Genomic DNA, 20,614 nt, shown 5'->3' on the forward strand with positions numbered 1-20,614 from the left:
CGGTTTCACGATAAACCACGGTAAAATTCCCGACGATATTACCGTGTTAAATTTTAATTATCACGATAACTGTGTTTGATTACCGCGCTTTAAAAAGGTAAATACTATCCAGCGTCTCCCCGGCACAAGCGTGCAGGTGCAGCGTGTGTGTTTGTTTATACAACTTTGTTTCACAACTACTGAAACAAAGACAATGACATATGAAGAATCATATCTCTCCCTCCGCTGTGTGTATCAGTGCGTTTTGAACATTTTCAGCACATTTTGAACAATACCGCGATAATACTGATTTGGGTTACTTTAATCTGATATGAAATTTTCATACTGTTACATCTGTAGTGTCCGGTGCGACTTTCACAGAAAAAATCACAAGCGGTGCCCAGTTAGTGACGCGTTTTCCATCAGCCAGCAGTGGTTGGTCTGTCAGAGAGGGTACGCGGAGCTAAGCGGCTGCTTTCCGGTCTCTGCAAGTGTTGCGAGTAAACAGTAATCTACTATGGCTGAACAAACAAAGAAAAGATGGATGACTACAGACACAACTTCAAAAATAAGTGACAATCCAAAGAAAAAGAAACAAATTGGATGCTCAGATGAAGCAAACAGTCTGAAAAGGAAAATCACCGTCAGCCAGGAAAATCAAGAGTTACAACCAGAGCCAACTTTAGACCTCTGGTTATCTGGGCCTTTTATCGCCACAAGGTGCCGCCAAAGAGAACGAAACTGAGAACTTATATCTTTCAGGAATGGTTATAATTCATCCTGAGGGGAACATGAATGCCTGTGTCAGACTTTTCTGGCAATCTATCCAAAAGCTTTTAAGATATTTCACTCTGGACAAAAGTAGTGGACCAATCGACACACCAACACTGCCGTCCCTTTATCCATGCTGTTACAGAAGCTGAATATAAGTGTACCAGAGCAACAGTGGAGTTTTTCTGTATGTTTCTTGTAGGTGAAGAGATTGCCAGACCCAGACGCTCAACCCCCACGCCGAGTCCTGCACCTGAGACGCCAAGGTCTGTTATTCTTTAAATAATGCTCTCTAATAATACTGTTGTTTATTAGTACTTTTACAGATGTGCCAAGAATAACATTGGAGCAGGAATTTGAAAAGTAGAAAGCAAAACTTTTGAATGATCATATGTCTCCTGTTGCAGTGAGCGGCTGTCGCAGAACGTTCCTGCCTTTTTCGGGCTGCCTTCAGAGACCAAATATGCCAGATATGACGGTCTGTCCTTTATCAGTAGAACATAACATCAATTAAAACTTAAGCATACCATGTAGCAGGTGCAGTTATAAGATGTGACATGTATCATTTCTGTGTTGTCATCCAATCACAGTGGTCCCTACAGATATATGGGTAGACTCAAGAACACGCTCAGAGTCACCGCTGAGCAGAAGTTTCCCAACAGGAGGTGAGCTGACGTGAACTCACCTCACTTTAGGATGCGTGTATTTGAAATGTTGTCGTGCTGAACTGGCTGTCACTGTCCTCCTCGTTGCAGCTCCTCCTCCTCTTCCTCCGAAAAACATTCCATCAAGAAGTCATTACGGCTATCCTTCGGACTTTACAGGTGAGGTTATCTTTAAAATGATCTTTAGGTATCGATCAAACATCTCATGAGAGCTTTGAATTAAATTGTACCGTATATTCTCTGCAGCTGATCTACCCAATGGAAGAGCAGCTCGTAGCTCCGCCCCCATCTACCTGAACGTCCTGTCCCCCGCCTCCTACCGCGGCTCTCCTGCCCCCGACCTGGACGACGTGTTCGGCCCCTCGGACAGCCCCCGCACCAGTGAATCAGAAATTGTGTCTCCTAGGTGGGTCACATTCACTGAAGACAGACCTCCACCGCCTGACGAACTCCCTCCCCCTCCTCCACCGGACTCCCCTGCCCCCGACACGCCCTCCTCCACCCCTTCTACCCCCTGCCTGTCCCCTGGACCGCCTCCAAACGAGCCCCCGCCTTCGCCTCCGCCGTTTTCCCCCGGGTCTCCTCCTCCTTTCTCGCCGCCAGACTCGCCCCCCTCCATCGTGCTCGGACCTCCTCCTCCGGACGAACCTGCCCCTCCCCTTCCTCCTGACTTCTCCCCCTCTGATTCGCCTCCTCTTTGCCTGGACGAGGACGCTCTTGATGAGGAGGTGCTGCAGTTTGCAGAGTACTCTTCGTCTCCCGCCCCCCTCAGCCCTGTTCCTCCTCTCCCAGCGGAGCGGCGGTCTCCTCGGGTAGGAGTCACGTCCCCCCTGGTCCTGGGGGGTGTGGGGGGTAAGAGGACTCCAGAGGGAGCGTACCTGAGAGACGATATCCCGGACTTTGTGGGTTCACCCCGAGAGCTGACGCCGAGCTTCAGAGGGACGCCGCCTCCTCTTCCTCCGACCACCTACAGGTCCATCATGTCTTCCCCGGGGCCCGGCTCAGGCAGCAGTGAGTACTCTGAGACCTGTCGTTTACACAGGGTAATCACGCTGCATTCAGTTATAGTACGACACCTTTTCTGTGTCCTGATAGTATTTCTAAAAATGTAAGGATTGGAATTTTACACCTGGTTGAACTAAAAAGTCAGATTTGTCTTAGATGATGTTTCCTATATCACACTGAACTAATACAACCATGCACTATGTTATTGTGGTTATAAAACCATTTAAATTATATGTCGAACTATATTTTTTGGCTGACCGTCGGGGTCAGCCCTACACACGGGTCTGTATGTGACTGAGTAACTGACTGAGTGAGTGAGTGACGGTACTTTCACAGCCTACTAAATATTCTAACAATATTTTGTTCAAAGTGTCACCAGAAATAATGATTAGTGAGATCCACTTATGTTGGAACTTGTAAGAATGGAAAAAATAATAGTTTAAATACTTAACTAGACTACATAATACATACATAATTAGACTTTACATGACATCAACAGTGTTACTCCACACCCTAAGGTGGCCCTTTGAGGTAAACAACTGTCCACAACTGACCCAACAAAATCACATAAAACACCTTATAAAAGTCAAAACTAGGGGATCTATCATTAATTGATACAAAGACCTAAATCGTAAAAGAAAGATCAACCAAGGAGACTTTGAACAAAATAAAAAACCCAACACAAAGTCCCTGCTGGGAGGCTGAACCACAGCAGTCCCCACTGCAGAAGCTCTCTCCTCTGATTTCACTGCTGGTGTTCTTAAGGTTTAAAGACCAGGTGCACCTCATTGAGCAATCACCTGGGAAGAGCTGGGAAGGCACAACAGAAGGGTAAAGGGAACACATACAGCCGTAACAGTCAGCAAAATCTGTAACTGATCTTTTAAAGTGTTGGTTAATGTAACTTTCCAAAGTTGCCAATTGCCTCTCTGGCAACACTTGTCAGTGTCAGTGTTGAGCCATAAAATGAAAAACTACATACAATATATTTATCTTAAATTTAAGACGAGACTAAGTCACTAGTACTTGTTTAGTTAGAGCCCAATCTCGGAGCCCATCAGCTGTACTCTGAGGATGAAACAGCCTTCTGGGAACAACGATGAATATGCCGGGGCACGGTTAGCGACTTCCTTTTCCGCGTGCTGCATTGTTACAGAAAAAGAACCAGTTTTTCTTGTGATTTACTGTAATTAACAGGTCTTACCTTTGCAGAAATTTCAACATCATGATGCAGATTAGTAAAAAGTCAAAATGAAGCTTTGTCAGGTCTGTCCTCAAGAGGAGAAGAACACTACTTTTTAAATGCTCGTTTGTTGAACGGAGGTCGGCTCGATCATTTCTGATGCATTCAAGGAAGTTGGGAAATCTAAACGGCTTTCGTAACACAGCGTCAAGGAATTTATCTCAAGTTGAATTTTAGATCTAGAACAGATTGTTAGCTGTGAGCATGCAGATGTCTGTTTATAGAGATTAGTAAGAAGCTAAATCATCGTCAGATCACGCTGGTGGGAGCCGGGATGGCATTATGGCGCATTACCTTCCTTCTGCTTTTCCTGTATACGCCGCAGCATGCTGATACGTGATTGGTCAACATTACTCAGACTACAAGCGTACTACAAACGGACTTGCTGTCCCGGAAATCCACGTCCCTGCCTACCCCTGTCCCTGTAAATAGAGATCAGTTATGCGGCATTTGTAGAAAGACTTGAACTACATCAATGCTTCCCCAAAAAAGTCAGTATACATAATGTAGTTTAAACCACCTTTAATCCAGAAATAAAAACTTGCCCAACCTTTATTAGTTCTTACTAGAGACACGTGTAATGGTTTAATTGTCTGTAATAATAAAGATAAACAAAAACAAAACAAAACGTGCTCATTTGAAGTGACTGGGATTCATACTGACACCTAGTGGTATGATTATAATGTAACAGCTTCTGTAGTTTTCTTCAACTATAATAATCCTGTAAGATTACATATTTCTTACCTGTTCCTGCAAGAACTGCAAGAACAGATCAATAGTTTTATTACAAATTGAAGTGAAAGTGAAAGTGGCATGACTAGAAATGGTGGAGCTCATGTTGAATTTAGACCCCTCTCACTGTGATCAGAAAGCCCTTCTAACCACACACACTGGTTCTGTGCCCACAGGCCCGTCGTCTCCAGCTCGTCCTGCCACCCCTCAGTCTCGAGGCAGTCCGGTCCCTCCTCCTCCTCCTCCTCGACCCTCCTCACGACCAAAGCTGCCGCCGGGGAAACCAATCACAGACCTGGTAAAAGTGAAGAGTCTCAACCTTCCTTTAATCATTTTTAGTCTCATGCTTAATTAAGAGTGGTTTAACTAATCAAACTGTGTGTTGTCGTGTACTGTGTCCAGTCTCGGCCCTACAGTCCTCCAGTTTCAGGCAGCCCCCCACCTTTCGCCCCCCTGGCCCGGGCGGAGAGCTCCTCCTCCATCTCCTCCATCACCATGCACAGTGCAGCGTCCACTCCTACCTTAGGGAAGGAGCTCAACATGTCCACCGCAGGTAAACTACATCATCTCTTCTTCTCTTCCTTCAGCCTCATATGTCAGTGTGTGTCCACGTTGTGTGTCGCTCCTCATCGTGTCCTTCCTCACAGTCTTGTCCCTCTCCATGATTCTCTCCTCCTCATGTCTCTGCTCGCTCAGAGGCCTCTCTGCCTCTGGTTTGGTTCGACCACGGCAGGTTTTATTTAGCTTTTGAAGGTGAGTCGAGCCAGAACGCCACAGTAGTAACGCCACCAGTGCATGGACCGAAGCACCTGCCCTCCTTTCACCTGCAGTCCTGTCCACACTCATGTTTGCTTAACCAGAAAAAGCTACCCATCCCATCCCACTTCCTGTCCTCCACCCAGAGTTTGCTTTTGTTTGTTGTCTGTTAACGCTCCCCTCCTCTGCGAAAAACCCATAGCTGAACATTTAAGCACACAGATAGTAGACATAGTAAGTGTAAAGTAGTAAGTTAAAAGCTGTTTGTGTGTGTGTGTGTGTGTGTGTGTGTGTGTTTCCAGGATGCTCCAGAGGTCCCAGTCCGCTCACCATGGGACCTCAGGACACTCTGCCTGTGGCCGCTGCCTTCACAGAAACCATCAACGCCTACTTCAAAGGCGCAGACCCCAGCAAGTACGCCCACATACTCCTCTTTAGCCTCTTTGAGTACTCTAATTTTAATCTTGTGAATAACTTCATGACAGTTTGATTGATTTAATGACACTAGCTGGGTTGACACAGAACCTAATATTCTGATAATCGGTTTAAAAGCCCAAACTGAATAAAAACGCTCCATATAAATACCTCAATCACAATAAAAAGGCCCAAACTGATCTGTTCAAAAAGTGTCAGAGGGGTGGTTTAAACCTTTTCATAAACCGATCACTTTGACCCGATCACGTCCTGACAGTGTTCTTCTGCGCATGCCTCCATCGTGACAGAAATGTGTGGTGATGTGCGTTTCACACGATGGCGGCCTCCAAGTGAAACTGGAAAACCTTGAAGAGCATGTTTTCTATTCAAACATTAAGAGACCTTAATATTACTGGACGGCTAGACAGAAGACAAGTCAGAAGGTTGAGCCTTTCGGTATGCGTTTCCCTCACATACACTATCATTTTTCTTATTTTAAGATCTTCATCCACGATTGATTAATATCTGAACATCCTCCCTCGTGCTGTGCCCCTGCCGTTGCGAGCAGCGTCTTTCATTTGCGTAATTAGAACGTGTAGCAAATGTTAGCCAATGTTATGGGAACGTTCCCAGCCAGCTGCGTTCTTTTGCCACTATTTTAAAAGCTTTTAAGTGCAGCCCTGTAGTTACACACACACCGAACCGAATGCATAACGTGCGCGTGTGTGTAAATGCGTTGCTGCATGTAAACACCACATCATAATGGATCACACCCCATGTGACAGTTGACCCGAAATCCTTAACCAGAATTATTTCAGTATGAATGACTAAAAAGTGTGCGTGTAAACCCAGCTACTGAAGCTTTTTGAAAAGGAGAGATTTAAAAGCAACCATAGATTTAGCTAAAAAACTAAAAAAGAAATACATGAAACTAAATTTAAGCAGTGAGGTTGTTCCGGACTTTGGTGGCAAATGTAACATAAAGGCTCGGACAACCCTGTGTAAATCCTGAATCCTGATTAGAAGGATTTGATCTTTGCAATAACTATCAGTTTGAATGACTCATGACTGAACAACCTTTTTACCTGGTCATCAAAACAAAAGCCAGAATCACATAAGACGGCTACATTTGTTGCGGTTAGCATAAAGGGTCCAAAATTGTTAAAAATGTACGTTTTTGTCCCTTTTCTGTCGCAGATGTGTTGTGAAGATCTCAGGGGAGATGGTGCTGTCGTTCCCCGCGGGTATAACCAGACATTTTGCCAGCCACCCGACTCAACCCATCCTCACCTTCAGCATCAGCAACTTCAGCCGACTGGAGCAGGTCCTCCCCAACCCACAGCTGCTGTGCTGGTAGGAAAAACATCACCGGAAACAAACACAATGAAAGTGCTGGTTTTTAAAATAAATACATGTCTTTATTCTTTAGTTCTGGTGCTTGTGGGGTGTATTTGAATTAAATTTGACCCGCTCTTCCCTCAGTGATTCCACAGCAGACGGTGTCGACACAAAGGAGTTCTGGGTGAATATGCCAAACTTGATGAGCCATCTGAAGAAAGTGGCTGAACAGAAGCCTCAGGCGACGTACTACAACGTGGACATGATCAAATATCAGGTATCAAACATCTGTTTTCCTGTGTGTCAGTTTGTGTCTAACTAAAGTGTCCTTAAATCTCTCTGTCTTTTGTGTGTGTGCGTCTCAGGTGTCAGCGGACGGGATCCAGTCCACTCCTCTGAACCTGGCGTTGAGTTGGCGAAGCGATGCCAACAGCACGGACCTTAGAATAGACTACAAATACAACATGGAGGCCATGGCCGCCCCTGTGCCACTACATGACATCAACTTCCTGGTTCCTGTGGACGGAGGCATGGCCACAGTCCAGGCCATGATCCCCCCCGCCACCTGGTAAGGATGCATTCAGGATCAACTGTAGGGGGACGCATAGACAGGCCTAGGGTACGTTTTTCAGTATTAGTGGGGACATGGATTTAATGGCTAGATTACATCCTCAGGCTTAAAGTCATTGTTCTGATTTTTTGAAGTAGTCTTGTAAAAAGTCGTCATTAACAGTGAGCGTATTTCCACGAGTACATCATGGTCATCACAGCCCCTATTGGTGAAGCTGGTTTGTTTACTGACACAGACGCGAGGTTATGTACCACTGGACAGGTATTGGATCAAAGCATACCTCACCTTGTTGTTAGGCAGCCCTTTCCTTTCCTACACATGCTAAACACTGTGTCACTCTGTGGACCAGCTTTTTAGATATCAACACTCCACATGATAGACTGAGATAACTCTTAGTATGAGTACAGTCCAGACCTGCTCTTTATGTAAAGTCCTGAAATAACTTTTGTTATGATTTGGCTTTATAAAGTAAAATTGATTGATTCAAAGACTGATTGATTAGATAATCTGCTGATTTGCAGGTGAAGTGGTGAAATTATTCTTAAATATAGCATATAGTTAAACTGGAAGCCGTTAAAATCATCCAGTACCTGTCTATAGTGGCACATAGCTTAGCATCTGTGTCGTTATTCCTGCTGGCTTCTCCAAACTAGGCCGTGCTGACTGCCTTCTAGTGTAGGTAATACACTCACCATTGATAGGTAACTATTCCTGTAATGAATATCAAGCAGTCCTCTGTAATGTGGGATTATTGTCTCGTTAAGGAATCAAGAGCAGCAGACGATACAGTGGAAAATCCCCAGCCTCTCTCATAGATCAGAAAACGGAGGTAAGTGTTCATTTTTGTCAAACAGACAATCAGTCTCATGATGGGCAGCTTTTAATAAAACTATCCTACTGTGCCTGCGTCCTCCAGGAGTCGGGGCTCTTCTGGGCCGGTTCCAGATGTCAGAAGGTTCCTGTAAACCGTCACAGCTGTCTGTCCAGTTCACCAGTGAGGGGAGCACTCTGTCAGGGTGCGACATCCAGCTGGTCGGGACGGGCTACCGGCTATCGCTGATCAAGAAGAGATTTGCTGCAGGTCAGTTGAAGTATCAGAAAAGTGTCTGGCGTAATGGTGGTTATATTTTTAAATAAATTACTCTTTAGTGATTTAAGTACTCTTATACACAAGTCAAGTCTGTACCCCTCCGCTCTCTAACGTACATCGTGTTTTGATTCACAGGGAAATATTTGGCGGATAATTAGTGGACCTGTTTGTGAGCGGAACCAAAAGAATCAATGGCGTCTGACTGTGAAGACTATGGATCCATCCCATGTTTAGTGCATATGAAACTTTATATTTAGGAATCATTAGAGGTAAGGGTTGAGATTTAACAGAACATACACGGACACACACAGTTGACATCATATTCAGTAGAGTTACTGCTGCTGAGTTTATGCAAGTAAATACAAATCATTAATTTAGTGCACTTGGAACACTTAATGGGCTTACATGGAGAAAAATATAAGGAAACTCTTTGTTCTCGTTGACATATTTGTGGATTAATTCAGTGATCCAGCCTTATTCATTGCAGTTTATTTTGTCTGACTTGTTGTCATTGCAAATGCACTGTAAAAGATAATGTGAATAGATTATATAATATTAAAACAATCTTAAACACGGTGGAAAAGAATGGAAAACGTAAAAAAAAGTAGCATAGTCTTTATAGTTTTATTCCAATAGGTTTAAGGTCACATGGTAATATCTGATTTACACTGCCACCTCAAATCAGATTTTTTTCCCGCCATGAGTGACCGATCTTTATCGCTGTGTTTGTAGAGTTTATGATTTTGTGTAGCAAGCCTTTAAAATGTCACAGCCCATTCTATCAGCTTTGTGAGCGGTCCGTTCACAGATCAAAATGACCCGCAGCACGGGAATAACATCAGCACTCTTAATCTGAAGGTGCTCTTTATGGGATTATATTTGTGCCTCAATCCGGATTAAACTCAGAGCACAGTAAAACATTGTTTGCAAGTACATAAATAATGTTTTGTATAGAGTTATTATTATTCAAAGAATGCTCGGCAACTATTGAGAAAGTAGCATCTTTCACTCAGTTTTACTAATTTGCCTTATTTTATTTAAAGTAAGTATGGCTATAGTAAATATTTTTGTATTAACACAGTCATTTATCACTGAAATGGTATCATGGCATTCTAAGCAACAACAGGCAGCTGTTTTAATCAAATAAGCTCAGATAAACTCAACAACTGCTCTCAACATGCCCCACGCCAAACAAATGTCTAAGCTAGCAATTAGCTGATAAGCATTGTGAACTTTTAGCAGCTAAAAAGCTCTATTTTTTTCCTGAAGACTAAGCAGTTAGTATAGACTAAAAACAGGGCTAAAATTAAAGTAAATATTAGACATTAAAAATGTCTCCAAATTAATACTAATGTTATTATGTATCCGCTGGATGTGCCAATCCATGTTAATGTCTTTGTTGTGTTCACAGATTGTTTCTACTACCTTAAGGTTGCTATAAAGAACATTAGTTACAGCTTTAAGTACATTTTTTATAACATTTTTTTTAAACATCTGTGTGTTCAGCTGACAATTATCAAATTAGTCAACTAGCTAAGATAGCTACTGCATTTCTGGCAGGTGGTAGTTAGCTAGCGAGCTACCAATCTACTGACATTTCAGCAGCTAATTAAGAACAGACTAACTTTTAAACAAATTTCAAAATGGTACATTAAACCAGGCACTCAACCACAACTGTATATCATGCGCTTATGTGGATAATAGCAAACATGCTTACACATTTATTGAAGACAGAAAAGAATTTGCTTTCATTTTTTTTTCTACAAAATATAATTAATATGATTTTTTTATTGCTCATAATGTTCCATCACACAATCAGGATTGAAGTACATATGTAATCCTTAACTTTTACACTTGCAGCCTTTTTTGCATTTTGCTGATAACGGGTCATTAGAACAGAGTTAAAACTTTATATCACCTGCTAAAGAACAAAATCATAACATTACCACTATGGGCTTGTGCAATGCTGATATAGGCTACATCAATGTTCCCACATCACAGGGCTTGAGTGGTGTATGTGGCGATGTGTGAACAGTCACATTTAAAGACTGTGATACTTGTGTGACTAACAGAAGCTGCTACTTTCACTGGAACAGTTAATTTGTTCTGTTAATATTACAGAATTATATTTAAAAGGGCCTTAAGATGTGAGACGTATACAAAGCCAGATGTGAGTGCCATACAGAGGTGAAAAGGAGCTTTAAGTTACAGGAGAAATGTAGACGGGACCTGGGCTGGAGGATTGTGGGAGTTGCCTTTGATGCTGCTTAAAAACTTGGCCAATTCCTTTGATTATGGTCTTTTATGGAGGTGTTGACGAGTATTCATGGGGACATCACAGAGTAAGGAAAAGAAATGTCTATCAAGAAGACAGCACTATTCATGTCCCCGTTTTATTTTCTTCCTTTTCCACCATGTTGAATAAATGTTTTATCATTTTCTAATAGCAATATTTAAAAACTTAACTGTAAAAAGTGTACATAAAAAGCTATGTTTCAAATATTTCTCTGGGCATATGGATGTGTCTGTGATTGTCTCTTGGTTTATTGATGTTTGCACTCATAATGCATTAAGGTTTATGTAATATCACCACCACTCTTCATATATGGTTTTACATGTGGGTTTCTTGTAGAAAAAAAAGTGTTACTGTTGATGAAGAACTCCAAACGGTGCCGCATGAAATCTGCATTTGTCCATCACCAGTCTTATCAATGCAATACTAATTTATCCATTTCAATACGGTCATGAAACGTGTGTTATTGTATAATCGTGCTATGAGAGGAGACTTTTTGCCTTCACTTAAACCTCCACTCTCTGTTTTGCTGTTGTCGCACCTTCAGAAACCCATTGTCAAATAAATTTGGCATGTTTTCATCGATATATTCCCATACCATGCATCTGATATAGGTGTTTGACATTCTCCCGTGTTTGACTTGCACTCAAAACACACCTTGAATTTCATTAATAAAACAGTCCATGGCTTCATGTCACATGTACACACATTGATATGTGTTTGAACATCACATTTTATAAGATGTTTTAATGTGCTGTCTCACAGCTTTGGCCTGGGTGTAATATTTCATTTATTTCTTAGAAAAAGAAATAAAAACATGTTTGTTTTTTAATTAAGAACAACAATGTTTCTGTCTATAATGCTTATCTTTTTCTTTGCCTTATTTTTAGCAAACACTATGTCCTCCAATATCGGAGGGTTGATGTAAGTTTATTTTTCTGTAAGTTTATTTTTTCTACAACATTTTGGCTGTATTCCTTTCACTGCATTAGACACAGAATATGCAAACATTTCATGTAAATTTCCCATCCAAAGATTTTGAAAGTAAATATATGAAAAAATCAATATAATGTAATATCTGTTTTACTTGGTAATAAAGAAGAGGAAATATGAGACATTTATCTCCCTCTTGTTTGTTCAATCATTTACTAGTAGTCGCATATTTAAGCAATATCACATTAGAGGGAGTGATGATATTCAGTACGACATCACAACCTCGACTGTGATATTGCTTTTATACAACAGTTATACAAGCGGCAAATAGTAGTAAAAAGTAACAATCAACAACAGATTATTTTTTGCTCCGCCAGCTCAACTAGTTACACAACTTAACTGAAACTGGACTTTTGTTTCCAAGCAACCCAAACATTCTCTTGCACTCTTTTTAACCACAGAGCAGCTACTTTATATGATGTACATTTATCTGTTTGTTTTAATTCATCAAGCAAATCAGTGAAATAAGAGTCGGTTGTGTGATTCAGAGGTACCAGCTTGATTAATGTAGACATACATAGTCTTCTGTAATGTTAATTAACAGCTGGCTGAGGCGGAGTCCTAGTGATGTTGTTCTCTATCAGCACCCATGCCTCTTGTCCAGTCAGAGTACATTGTTGGAACTAACTGTTGTATAATGAAAAATAACTTGTTTTTACTTTTTATTTTTCATTATGATTCAGTCCTAAATTTATCAAACCTTTTACCAAGTGGGCCACTGAAGAAGAGGGGGGAGAAAGTACAAGCAAGTTGTGAAAACCATCTTACCACAAGGATGTCTTAGTCTGTTTATCTTAAGTTCTTAAGTTTATTCCTGGATGATGAGGTGTCTCTGAGGGTCTCGGAAATACGGGAAATGTGTAACCTAAATCTACAAGTCCATGATAACTGGGAAAAATACATGCTGATGAAGATGATGTGGTTTGATCGAAAGCTTCTCAGCTGCCCTTAATGATCTGAACTTGGGTCCACTTATTAGGCTTTTCAGTCTTCATCAGCAGATTGGATCATGAACAACAGTGATAAATAATAGGGCTCACAATTGATGGCAACAGATCCTAGAAAGTGGACCTTGGGTTAAGGTTTGTTTTTCCAAGGATGAACTGCACGAACATTTTAAAAAGTTAATAAACGGGGGTACCAATGAATACTTAATTCCTGACAGGCCCATAGTTTACTCAGTTGCATATCCATAGGTTTGATGTACGATAATAAACATTACCATTTTCTTTAACCCTTTACTTTCTGGTTGTTGTGTCATGGCGATGGCAGAAACTCCTCCAACCGCTGGTTGCCGTGACAACACCAAGCTCTCACGGTGCTAACAACTTTGTTCTGCTCGCTTCAAGAGGTCCTGAAATCGGTATAAACGTCTTACCTTTCCCTCAGTAATGTTTCTGTTTGACCCATTTGGCACAACCTAATCTCTATAACTTTATACTGTTATTCTAAGTAAATAGGAATACTATTTTTAGATCGTTAACGTTTTTAAAACGAGCCTTTATAACGGCTAACTTTTAGTGTTAACCTACCCAGAAAAGCTAGCGTAAGTTGGCGAAGTTGGAATAGTTTTAGCATACGCTAAAGCTTATATTTTAATTTCCAACGCATCCAAACGAGCTGTCATTATTCTTAATATATTGTTGCTGTGTAATATGTTTCTCTCGGCTACATGTTTATCTGTAAATTAATTGAGCTAACGTCAATATATTTAGGCTATCGTCTTCTGAAGTGAAGCCACGGGCAGGAGAAGCTGTCATGTCTGATGTATTTAAGGACAAACCCCAAAGAAGGGAGAAGAGGACAGGCAAGGTGCCCTCAGAGGGAAGCCATGGCGTCAGAGGCAAAGATACAAGGACTAAGGAGTGAGTATTCAGATCATACAAGCCAATATCCTCCTTTTAATGCATAATTTTAAGTCATCTTTAGCATAAATCATACTTAACATGTATAGGATATAGCTGATATTATGAAAGCTAGCACAGTGGGTATCTTATCTTCTTTTAAATTGTTTCTTATATGGAGTCAGTCATCCATTATGTGTACAAACTATGGCCCTTCTACCCTTCTTTTCCTGGCCTTTAGCTCTATCAGTACGGTGTCGTGCATAGATGAACTAGGACACCATGACGACAACGCTCGGATGGCCGTAACAATGGAGAACACCTACCAGATGGGTGAGATAACAATCACCTCTGTAAACTACATGCTGCACCACAGAATCATCAGCTACAGTTATACTTTCATTTAATGTAGTTTGGTTTGATTTATTTAACACTACAACTAACTACAACCTTACACAAAGGCACTGATTTAATTATTATTTTATATGTTCAGGTTTATATGGCAATATTTTTGACCTACAAAGTTGCGTAAGAAGTTAAAGTTATGTGCGATGGTATTGAGTTCTCCTTTTCTATTCCACAGGACCTTACAAACGCTTCCCTGTCCCTGCCATCACAGACATACTGAAGGATGTGCTCACCAGTTACCTCCAAGAGGAGAAATATGAAGCAGAGTGGTCTCAAAAAATGACAAAAACAATATGTGAGGTAAATAAAAACTGAAAAACCCTTCCATGCAACACCATGAATATCTAGGAGTTTAATTTCACCTTATTGCCCTCTCCCAGGTGATAAGAGCCCGGGTCAAGGACCTGATGATTCCCAGATATAAGACCGTCGTCCTGGTCCACATCGGCCAGCTCAGCGGGCAGAGCATGCAGATCAGCAGCCGCTGCCTGTGGGATTCATCTAATGACACATTCGCATCTTACTCGTTCAAGAACAGCTCTCTGTTTGGTGTGGCAACTGTCTACGCTGTTTACTTTGAGTGAACCATGTGGACACTGAACAGACTGATAAGAACACAGTACAAATGTTGATCACAGTTACTTAAGGACAACTGCTGTGTAAGAATTCTTTAACTCTTGTTTAAAAAAATGATAAAACAAATTTGTATGCAAATGTCATGATGTTTTATTTTAGCTAGAATGGAAAAATACAATGTTACAATGTTTAAAAGTTATATTTTAAACTAATCAATGACTATAAAAGGTTGACAATGACCGCCTGTTGATGTTTCCCTCTAGCAGAGCATGGAGAGGTCACTTTTTCGACAGCCTAGTTGACAGCACATGGATATTAGAGCCTGGTTTTTGTCCCGTCGATAACGACCCATCGCTGGCTCAATGGTTGTCTTCAGTTTTGACTCTCTGCTACCTGCTGAAAGATACCAGCCTTTGTTTTACCATAAATTATGGTCCCTACTTATTGGGGTTCATTGCTGTGAAATTTACTTCAAAGCTATAAAGAAATGTCAACTTTTTACTTACTGTTGTACAAAGTCCCCTCTTCTCCCATCAGTCTTCTCCACCTGGATCCCCCACAGGTGTACACCACTGCCCGCACGAATGCCCGACCACACAGCTTCAGGGTGTTGGTGTTATCCTGAGCCTGAGCCTGTGCTACACACAACATGCACAGCAGCATGGAAGGCAACAGTAGGGATCTCATGTTGTAAAAGTCTCAGAGTGCAGCTGTCCTGGTCTCCTCTTTTATGTGGAGTCTCCAGTGATGTCACAAACTTCCCCAAGTTGTCCTTTGGTGTGTAAACAGTGTGTAATCTTTGATAACCATCATGTGCTTTTAACGACAGATGTCGATCTGGACATTTGGGATGTGTGTGGGAATCTAGATCACTCTGATGATCACTGATTGACTACAAGAATCGCTCTTTTATGTCCAAACTGCAGGTTTTTTATTGCCATGGATTAAGCAAAGTGTCTCTTAATGGATTTTTTGAGATATCTGTCCTGCCACAAACTCAGACGATGGCTCTTTAAACAGGAACACAGTGGAGTCTCCACCTGCTATCATGAACATAAATCAGTGATTCTCAGAAGAGACAGTCGCATTAACCACTACACTTGTTTTCAAACGGATCCATATCATCGTATAGAGATGAGCTCTACAAAGTCATTACCGGCTGGATGCAGCTAAGAATACCAAAATAACCAACAAAGATTGCATTATGTGTCTTTTTTCAGGAAGTGTGTGAACAAAATTAAAGTGGATATGGACATTTTTTTTAATATTTTACATTCTACAGTCCTTTATCCCACCTTCTAGTAAAATACCAATGTCTGGAAAGCTACTTAGAACTACAAACTACTTACACTCTGGCAGAAGTTGATCCATAGGGATTAATAGATATTAAAGATAATTCTAGTTAGGTCGACTAAAGTCACTTAGAAAAACAAAATCAGGCACAAAAAAGTCAAACCAATGATGCTTCATTTTAGATTTTGCTAAAACTGCCCACTTTTTCATGATCAAGACATAAAAATAAGCTCATGATTACTTTAATAAAGAAGTGGCATTTCATTGAACCATCACAACACATCTGATGTCACATGCCCTGTCCTGACTTTACAAATCAACAACACTCAGCGCTCTCAAAATCATGTAAACCCCTCAGACTTCCTTAATCCCTTTTCATGGATTTTCTCAAACTTTGTTTTATATACCAAGTCCTTCAACAGCTTCATTATAAGTTAGATGTTGGATTAATTCGGAATCAAAGCAGCATTCAGCTTTGCCTTTGTAATCAGCATCACAGCCTGAACATGTGATGTCAGTACAAAAATAAGTACTAATAAGATAGAAGTAATACGTACTGTAAGCTTTAAATGAATGATGAATTAAGATTTATTAGTACTTCTGTTGTGGACAGAGATCCAAAGTCAGTGACAGATTTCCCTGCTGATTGGGAGCTATTGGCTGCACCTGGGATTTTCTCCCTCAGCTGGTGGCAATCAGCCTGTCTGAGGCTATATTAGGAGGTTGGGCTTTCCCGTTTCACTTTGGTTTTTGTCTCCACAGGGTCAACACCTTCAGTTAGCTTTCTGTGTTTTTTGTTTTGAATGAAAATTTGAACTGAGTGTCTTTAAACAGGAATTATTCTTCTGCCCAGTTTCTCTCTCCATTCATTTTGTTTCCCCCGTCCTGTGACTCCCACTCATTTGTTTTGAGTCCAAGCTTTTAGTTTCTGTCATTTTGATAGTCAGTGGGTGGCTGTGGGGAGTTTTATTCCCGCCGCCATTTTTTAGGAAACCCAAAAGGGCTCATTTTGTTGTGACCTTTTTTTGTACAAGGGCAGTGTTTTTGTTAGTTTCCCAAAGCGTGACCCCTGTCCTTCAGGCTCTGTGTCTGTAGGGAAACATAACACTTCATTGAATCCCATACTCTTCTGGAGTTGAAATCGTTAGTGAAAGATCTTTTCATTAGTCTTTTCGCTAATTGGATAACTATGACATCCTGAAGATGAGAAATAAAATTGAAGCCTGAAATAGTATCTTTGTTTTTTTTTGATTGGAGTATCTTATCCGTATACCCCAAATATCAGTCCTTTCTATTTAAACTGCTTTTAGGTAACTACAAAAAACAAAACAAGAAAAAAGAAAAAACACATATGAAGCTCTAGCGAAAGTGCAGTGTACTTGTGCATGCTGGTTCTGTTCAGATCTCATACTGTTCCCCGAACCCTCTTGTCAGCCACTTAATTTCAATCTCCAATAGATAATAAAACATTGTTGAAAAACTCTTGGAAAAATAGTTGATTCCCGTATAAATACAAAGAAATAAACCCGAGTCCATCCGGATGAGACTGCCCACAGGTCAGCCGCTCGGGTCTTATATACTCTTAACCCCTCCCTCGCTTGGCTTCAGCATGTATCAACACCTGTTGGAGCCACCCCCCCCTTAACTTATTTTAAAACATGACTATAAAACTATAAAACATTTGACTGTAAAACTTTAACTTTGAGGCTTTAGACTATAGAAACGTTAACTTTAAGACATTTTATCTATAAGACCTTTAACTTTTAAAACATTTGATTTATAAATCTTATGGATATATAACTTCAACTCTAAAACATTTGATTATAAAGTTTCAACTAAAACATATCATTATAAAACTTGATTATATAACTTCAACTCTAAAACATTTGATTATAAAGCTTCAATTTTTTTCCAACATTTCCCTCCTGTGGGACTGAAAAGTCACATATCAAAAACTTTAAGTGATCATTCAGGAATAACATAATTGCATAACAGATATATTCAAAAGCTTATCCTGTACCAGGCCTGTTAGTTCTGCCCCCAAAGCCAACATGGGCGTCAGTTACCAAGTAAATATCTCACCAACACAAGACGTGTTTTAGAGAGCTATTGGCAGAAGTAACAGGTCCCGCACAGACCTACCGACAAGAGGACAAAACGCCACCTCCCTAAGAGTACCCTGTAGTTGTAGTGTGGGCAAACTCTCTTGACTAACGTCGTGGGCTGTGGAAAAAAGACCTCCTGCGACTAACTACTCTATCTGGTCAAAACAAAAGGAAAAAACTTATTTTGGCGAAAAATGGAAAAAACCCTATGATGCTCAATCCCTAACGAAGAAAGCTATCTTTAAAAGACATCAAAAACTCTCAAACAAAAACAAAAACTGTGCTCTTTAAAAATCTACTGCAGTGGGCTGTTTTTGGTGCTAAGTTTGTGGCAAGCAAAACCTTTTCTATCATAACTACAAACTGTGAGTATACTATAAGTCTCACTTAAACCCAGATAGAAACATCAAACAACATGTGATTGAAATCAATGAAGAAAACAGTAGATAATGTAGATGCTATGCTATGCACTTTAAAGTGCACACAGATTGTTGAGTATACAACACACAATTCAAATCACTCAAAAGTCGATACAAGTTATCATTACTGTACTCGAAATAAATCAGGAACCATATCACTCAGCACGGTACTGGACTTTTATGATCATGATATGCAGTCCTTTGATGGTGAAGATTACTCATATGGGGGCAGGTCCCATCATGGGTGCGTGACCCCAGTGTATGCGGTGCCAGTTCAGTTCACCCCGGTAGAACATAATTTGCTCCACAGCAAAGTCCCTCTGTCGTCCAAGGAACTCACTCTCTTGCTCACACTCGTGTATCTGGCGAGTATCATTTTGAGCTTTACGAAGCTTGACCTTCCTTTTCCTCCTCTCATTTTTAACTTCCTTCTGAAACTGTGGTGGCACTGTATCGTAGAATTGCTTAAACTGCAGGATGGACATTGTGTCCAGGTCAGGTGGTAGGTCAGGCATTGGCGGGACATCATCAGGATTCGGAGGACTGACGACGGGCTTGTTCTCAGATTGATCAGGTGCAACTGGGGATGGATGAGGAGGAGTTGGGGGGGGGGGGGGGGGGAAGGTGAGGGGGTCTTTCTTGTTCTGAGGCAAATGTCCCTCCAGTATCTGCTCATCTGGTCCTGTGGGGCTATCAGCAGACTCTATTGGTGGCATCTTTGGCTTCTTTTTCTTTCCTTTGTTTTCGTTTAGCTGATCCACTGAGCGCCTGCTTCTCCATTTTGAAAACGCGCTGTATGTTTGACCCCCAACGTAGGTACTTACGTCATTGTGTCATCACACATTACTTATTTAATCTTATAATTTCTAAAACATTCAAATGATTTTATTATCATACATTTTCAAAACCACATTCATTCCAATATTTTTTTTTAAATTGTACCAAAAAAAACAACAACTCTTAAGGCCAAGGGCCCCTATTGGCTCTGGGGCCCTGGGCACACTTCCACTTTGCCCCCTTTGCCCATGCGGTAATCCGTCTATGCACAAAACAACAAAAGCAAAGAAACGCATCATAAAACATTAAAAAGCAAAGTGGAGATAAAATGAAAATAGCTAAAACAGAAGCCAAAATATTAAAAAATAAGGGTAAAAGCTACAGTGCAGATATAAATAATGTGTGAACCGTGAACAGGTGAGTCTTCAGGCTTGATTATAAAGAAGTGAGTGTTTCAGCAGACCTGCATGTTTCTGGGAGTTTGTTCTAGATATACAGAGCAAAAAAACTGAATGCTGCTTCTCCATGTTTGGTTCTGACTCTGGGGACAGAAAGCAGACCTGTCCCTGACGACCTGAGTCGTCTGGATGGTTCGTACTGTGTCAGTAGATCACAAATGTATTTTGGCCCTCATTCAGCTGTAGGATTTTGAAGTCTATTCTCTGACAGACAGGGAGCCAGTGTAAAGACCTCAGAACTGGAGTGATGTGATCTACTGTCCTGGTCTCAGTGAGGACTCGAGCAGCAGTGTTCTGAATCAGCTGCAGTTGTCTGATTGATTTTTTTAGGGAGACCTGTAAAGACACTGTTAACGTAATCGAGTCGACTGAAGATAAATGCATGGACCAGTTTTTCTAGATCCTGCTGGGACATAAGTCCTTTAATCCTGGATATATTCTTGAGGTGATAGTAGGCCGACTTTGTGATTGTTTTAATGTGGCTTTGAAAGTTCAGGTCTGAGTCCATGACTACACCCAGATTTCTGGCTTGGTCAGTGGTTTTCAACACTAATGACTGAAGCTGTGCGCTGACTTTTAATCGCTCGTCCTTAGCTTGGCCCTCAGTATGAAACTTTGTTCATAGACCGGCCTCCATCTTGATTCTCACGGAGTAAGTCACGGTTGGAGGATCTCTGTGGAATTCTGTCATTGACTCAGACCCAGGACAGGGCAGGTGTGGAAGAGAAAACCTGGCGAAAAATGTCGCTGGTGTTTTCAGTGATACGTTTTGTAATTGCTTTTGTTTGAGTAATTGTCTACACTAAGATAACACACTCAAAAAAAACACGGGAGTGATCAGAGAGGGCAACATCCGTCACCACAACCTTGGAAATGTTTAGACC

The 20,614-nt window shown here is 41.1% G+C and overlaps 2 protein-coding genes across 2 annotated transcripts in view; both read left to right on the top strand.

The window, feature by feature from the left end:
• Nucleotides 1-11,965, top strand: part of LOC138611671 (SH3-containing GRB2-like protein 3-interacting protein 1) — a 30,081-nt gene extending 18,116 nt beyond the window's left edge. Inside the window, exons 10-23 of the mRNA XM_069684853.1 lie at nucleotides 953-1,016; nucleotides 1,158-1,228; nucleotides 1,341-1,415; nucleotides 1,506-1,574; nucleotides 1,662-2,426; nucleotides 4,572-4,693; nucleotides 4,798-4,948; nucleotides 5,454-5,565; nucleotides 6,763-6,918; nucleotides 7,048-7,180; nucleotides 7,269-7,471; nucleotides 8,239-8,303; nucleotides 8,391-8,555; nucleotides 8,700-11,965. Coding sequence (XP_069540954.1) covers nucleotides 953-1,016; nucleotides 1,158-1,228; nucleotides 1,341-1,415; nucleotides 1,506-1,574; nucleotides 1,662-2,426; nucleotides 4,572-4,693; nucleotides 4,798-4,948; nucleotides 5,454-5,565; nucleotides 6,763-6,918; nucleotides 7,048-7,180; nucleotides 7,269-7,471; nucleotides 8,239-8,303; nucleotides 8,391-8,555; nucleotides 8,700-8,722 — 2,174 coding nt within the window. The 3' untranslated portion in view covers nucleotides 8,723-11,965. The remainder of the gene's footprint in view (nucleotides 1-952; nucleotides 1,017-1,157; nucleotides 1,229-1,340; nucleotides 1,416-1,505; nucleotides 1,575-1,661; nucleotides 2,427-4,571; nucleotides 4,694-4,797; nucleotides 4,949-5,453; nucleotides 5,566-6,762; nucleotides 6,919-7,047; nucleotides 7,181-7,268; nucleotides 7,472-8,238; nucleotides 8,304-8,390; nucleotides 8,556-8,699) is intronic.
• Nucleotides 11,966-13,162: 1,197 nt separating this feature from the next.
• Nucleotides 13,163-14,790, top strand: dynlt5 (dynein light chain Tctex-type family member 5). The gene is made up of 5 exons (XM_069685502.1): nucleotides 13,163-13,213; nucleotides 13,566-13,715; nucleotides 13,936-14,027; nucleotides 14,278-14,402; nucleotides 14,483-14,790. The coding sequence occupies exons 2-5, from the start codon at nucleotides 13,609-13,611 to the stop codon at nucleotides 14,684-14,686; spliced, it is 528 nt and encodes a 175-aa protein (XP_069541603.1). The 5' UTR covers nucleotides 13,163-13,213; nucleotides 13,566-13,608; the 3' UTR covers nucleotides 14,687-14,790.
• Nucleotides 14,791-20,614: the final 5,824 nt, after the last annotated feature.

The sequence above is a fragment of the Semicossyphus pulcher genome, unplaced genomic scaffold, assembly GCF_022749685.1.
Source record: "Semicossyphus pulcher isolate SPU_LCO1_2020_fin unplaced genomic scaffold, fSemPul1.0.p SCAF_7, whole genome shotgun sequence".
NCBI lineage: Eukaryota > Metazoa > Chordata > Actinopteri > Labriformes > Labridae > Semicossyphus > Semicossyphus pulcher.

What these genes read in the sequence shown, in the direction of transcription:
- dynlt5 (XM_069685502.1), top strand. Translation starts at nt 13,609, where the DNA reads ATGTCTGATGTATTTAAGGACAAACCCCAAAGAAGGGAGAAGAGGACA. An exon ending in GGAGAACACCTACCAGATGG is followed by an intron (nt 14,028 to 14,277) that starts GTGAGATAACAA and finishes TCTATTCCACAG; the next exon opens with GACCTTACAAACGCTTCCCT. An exon ending in TGACAAAAACAATATGTGAG is followed by an intron (nt 14,403 to 14,482) that starts GTAAATAAAAAC and finishes GCCCTCTCCCAG; the next exon opens with GTGATAAGAGCCCGGGTCAA.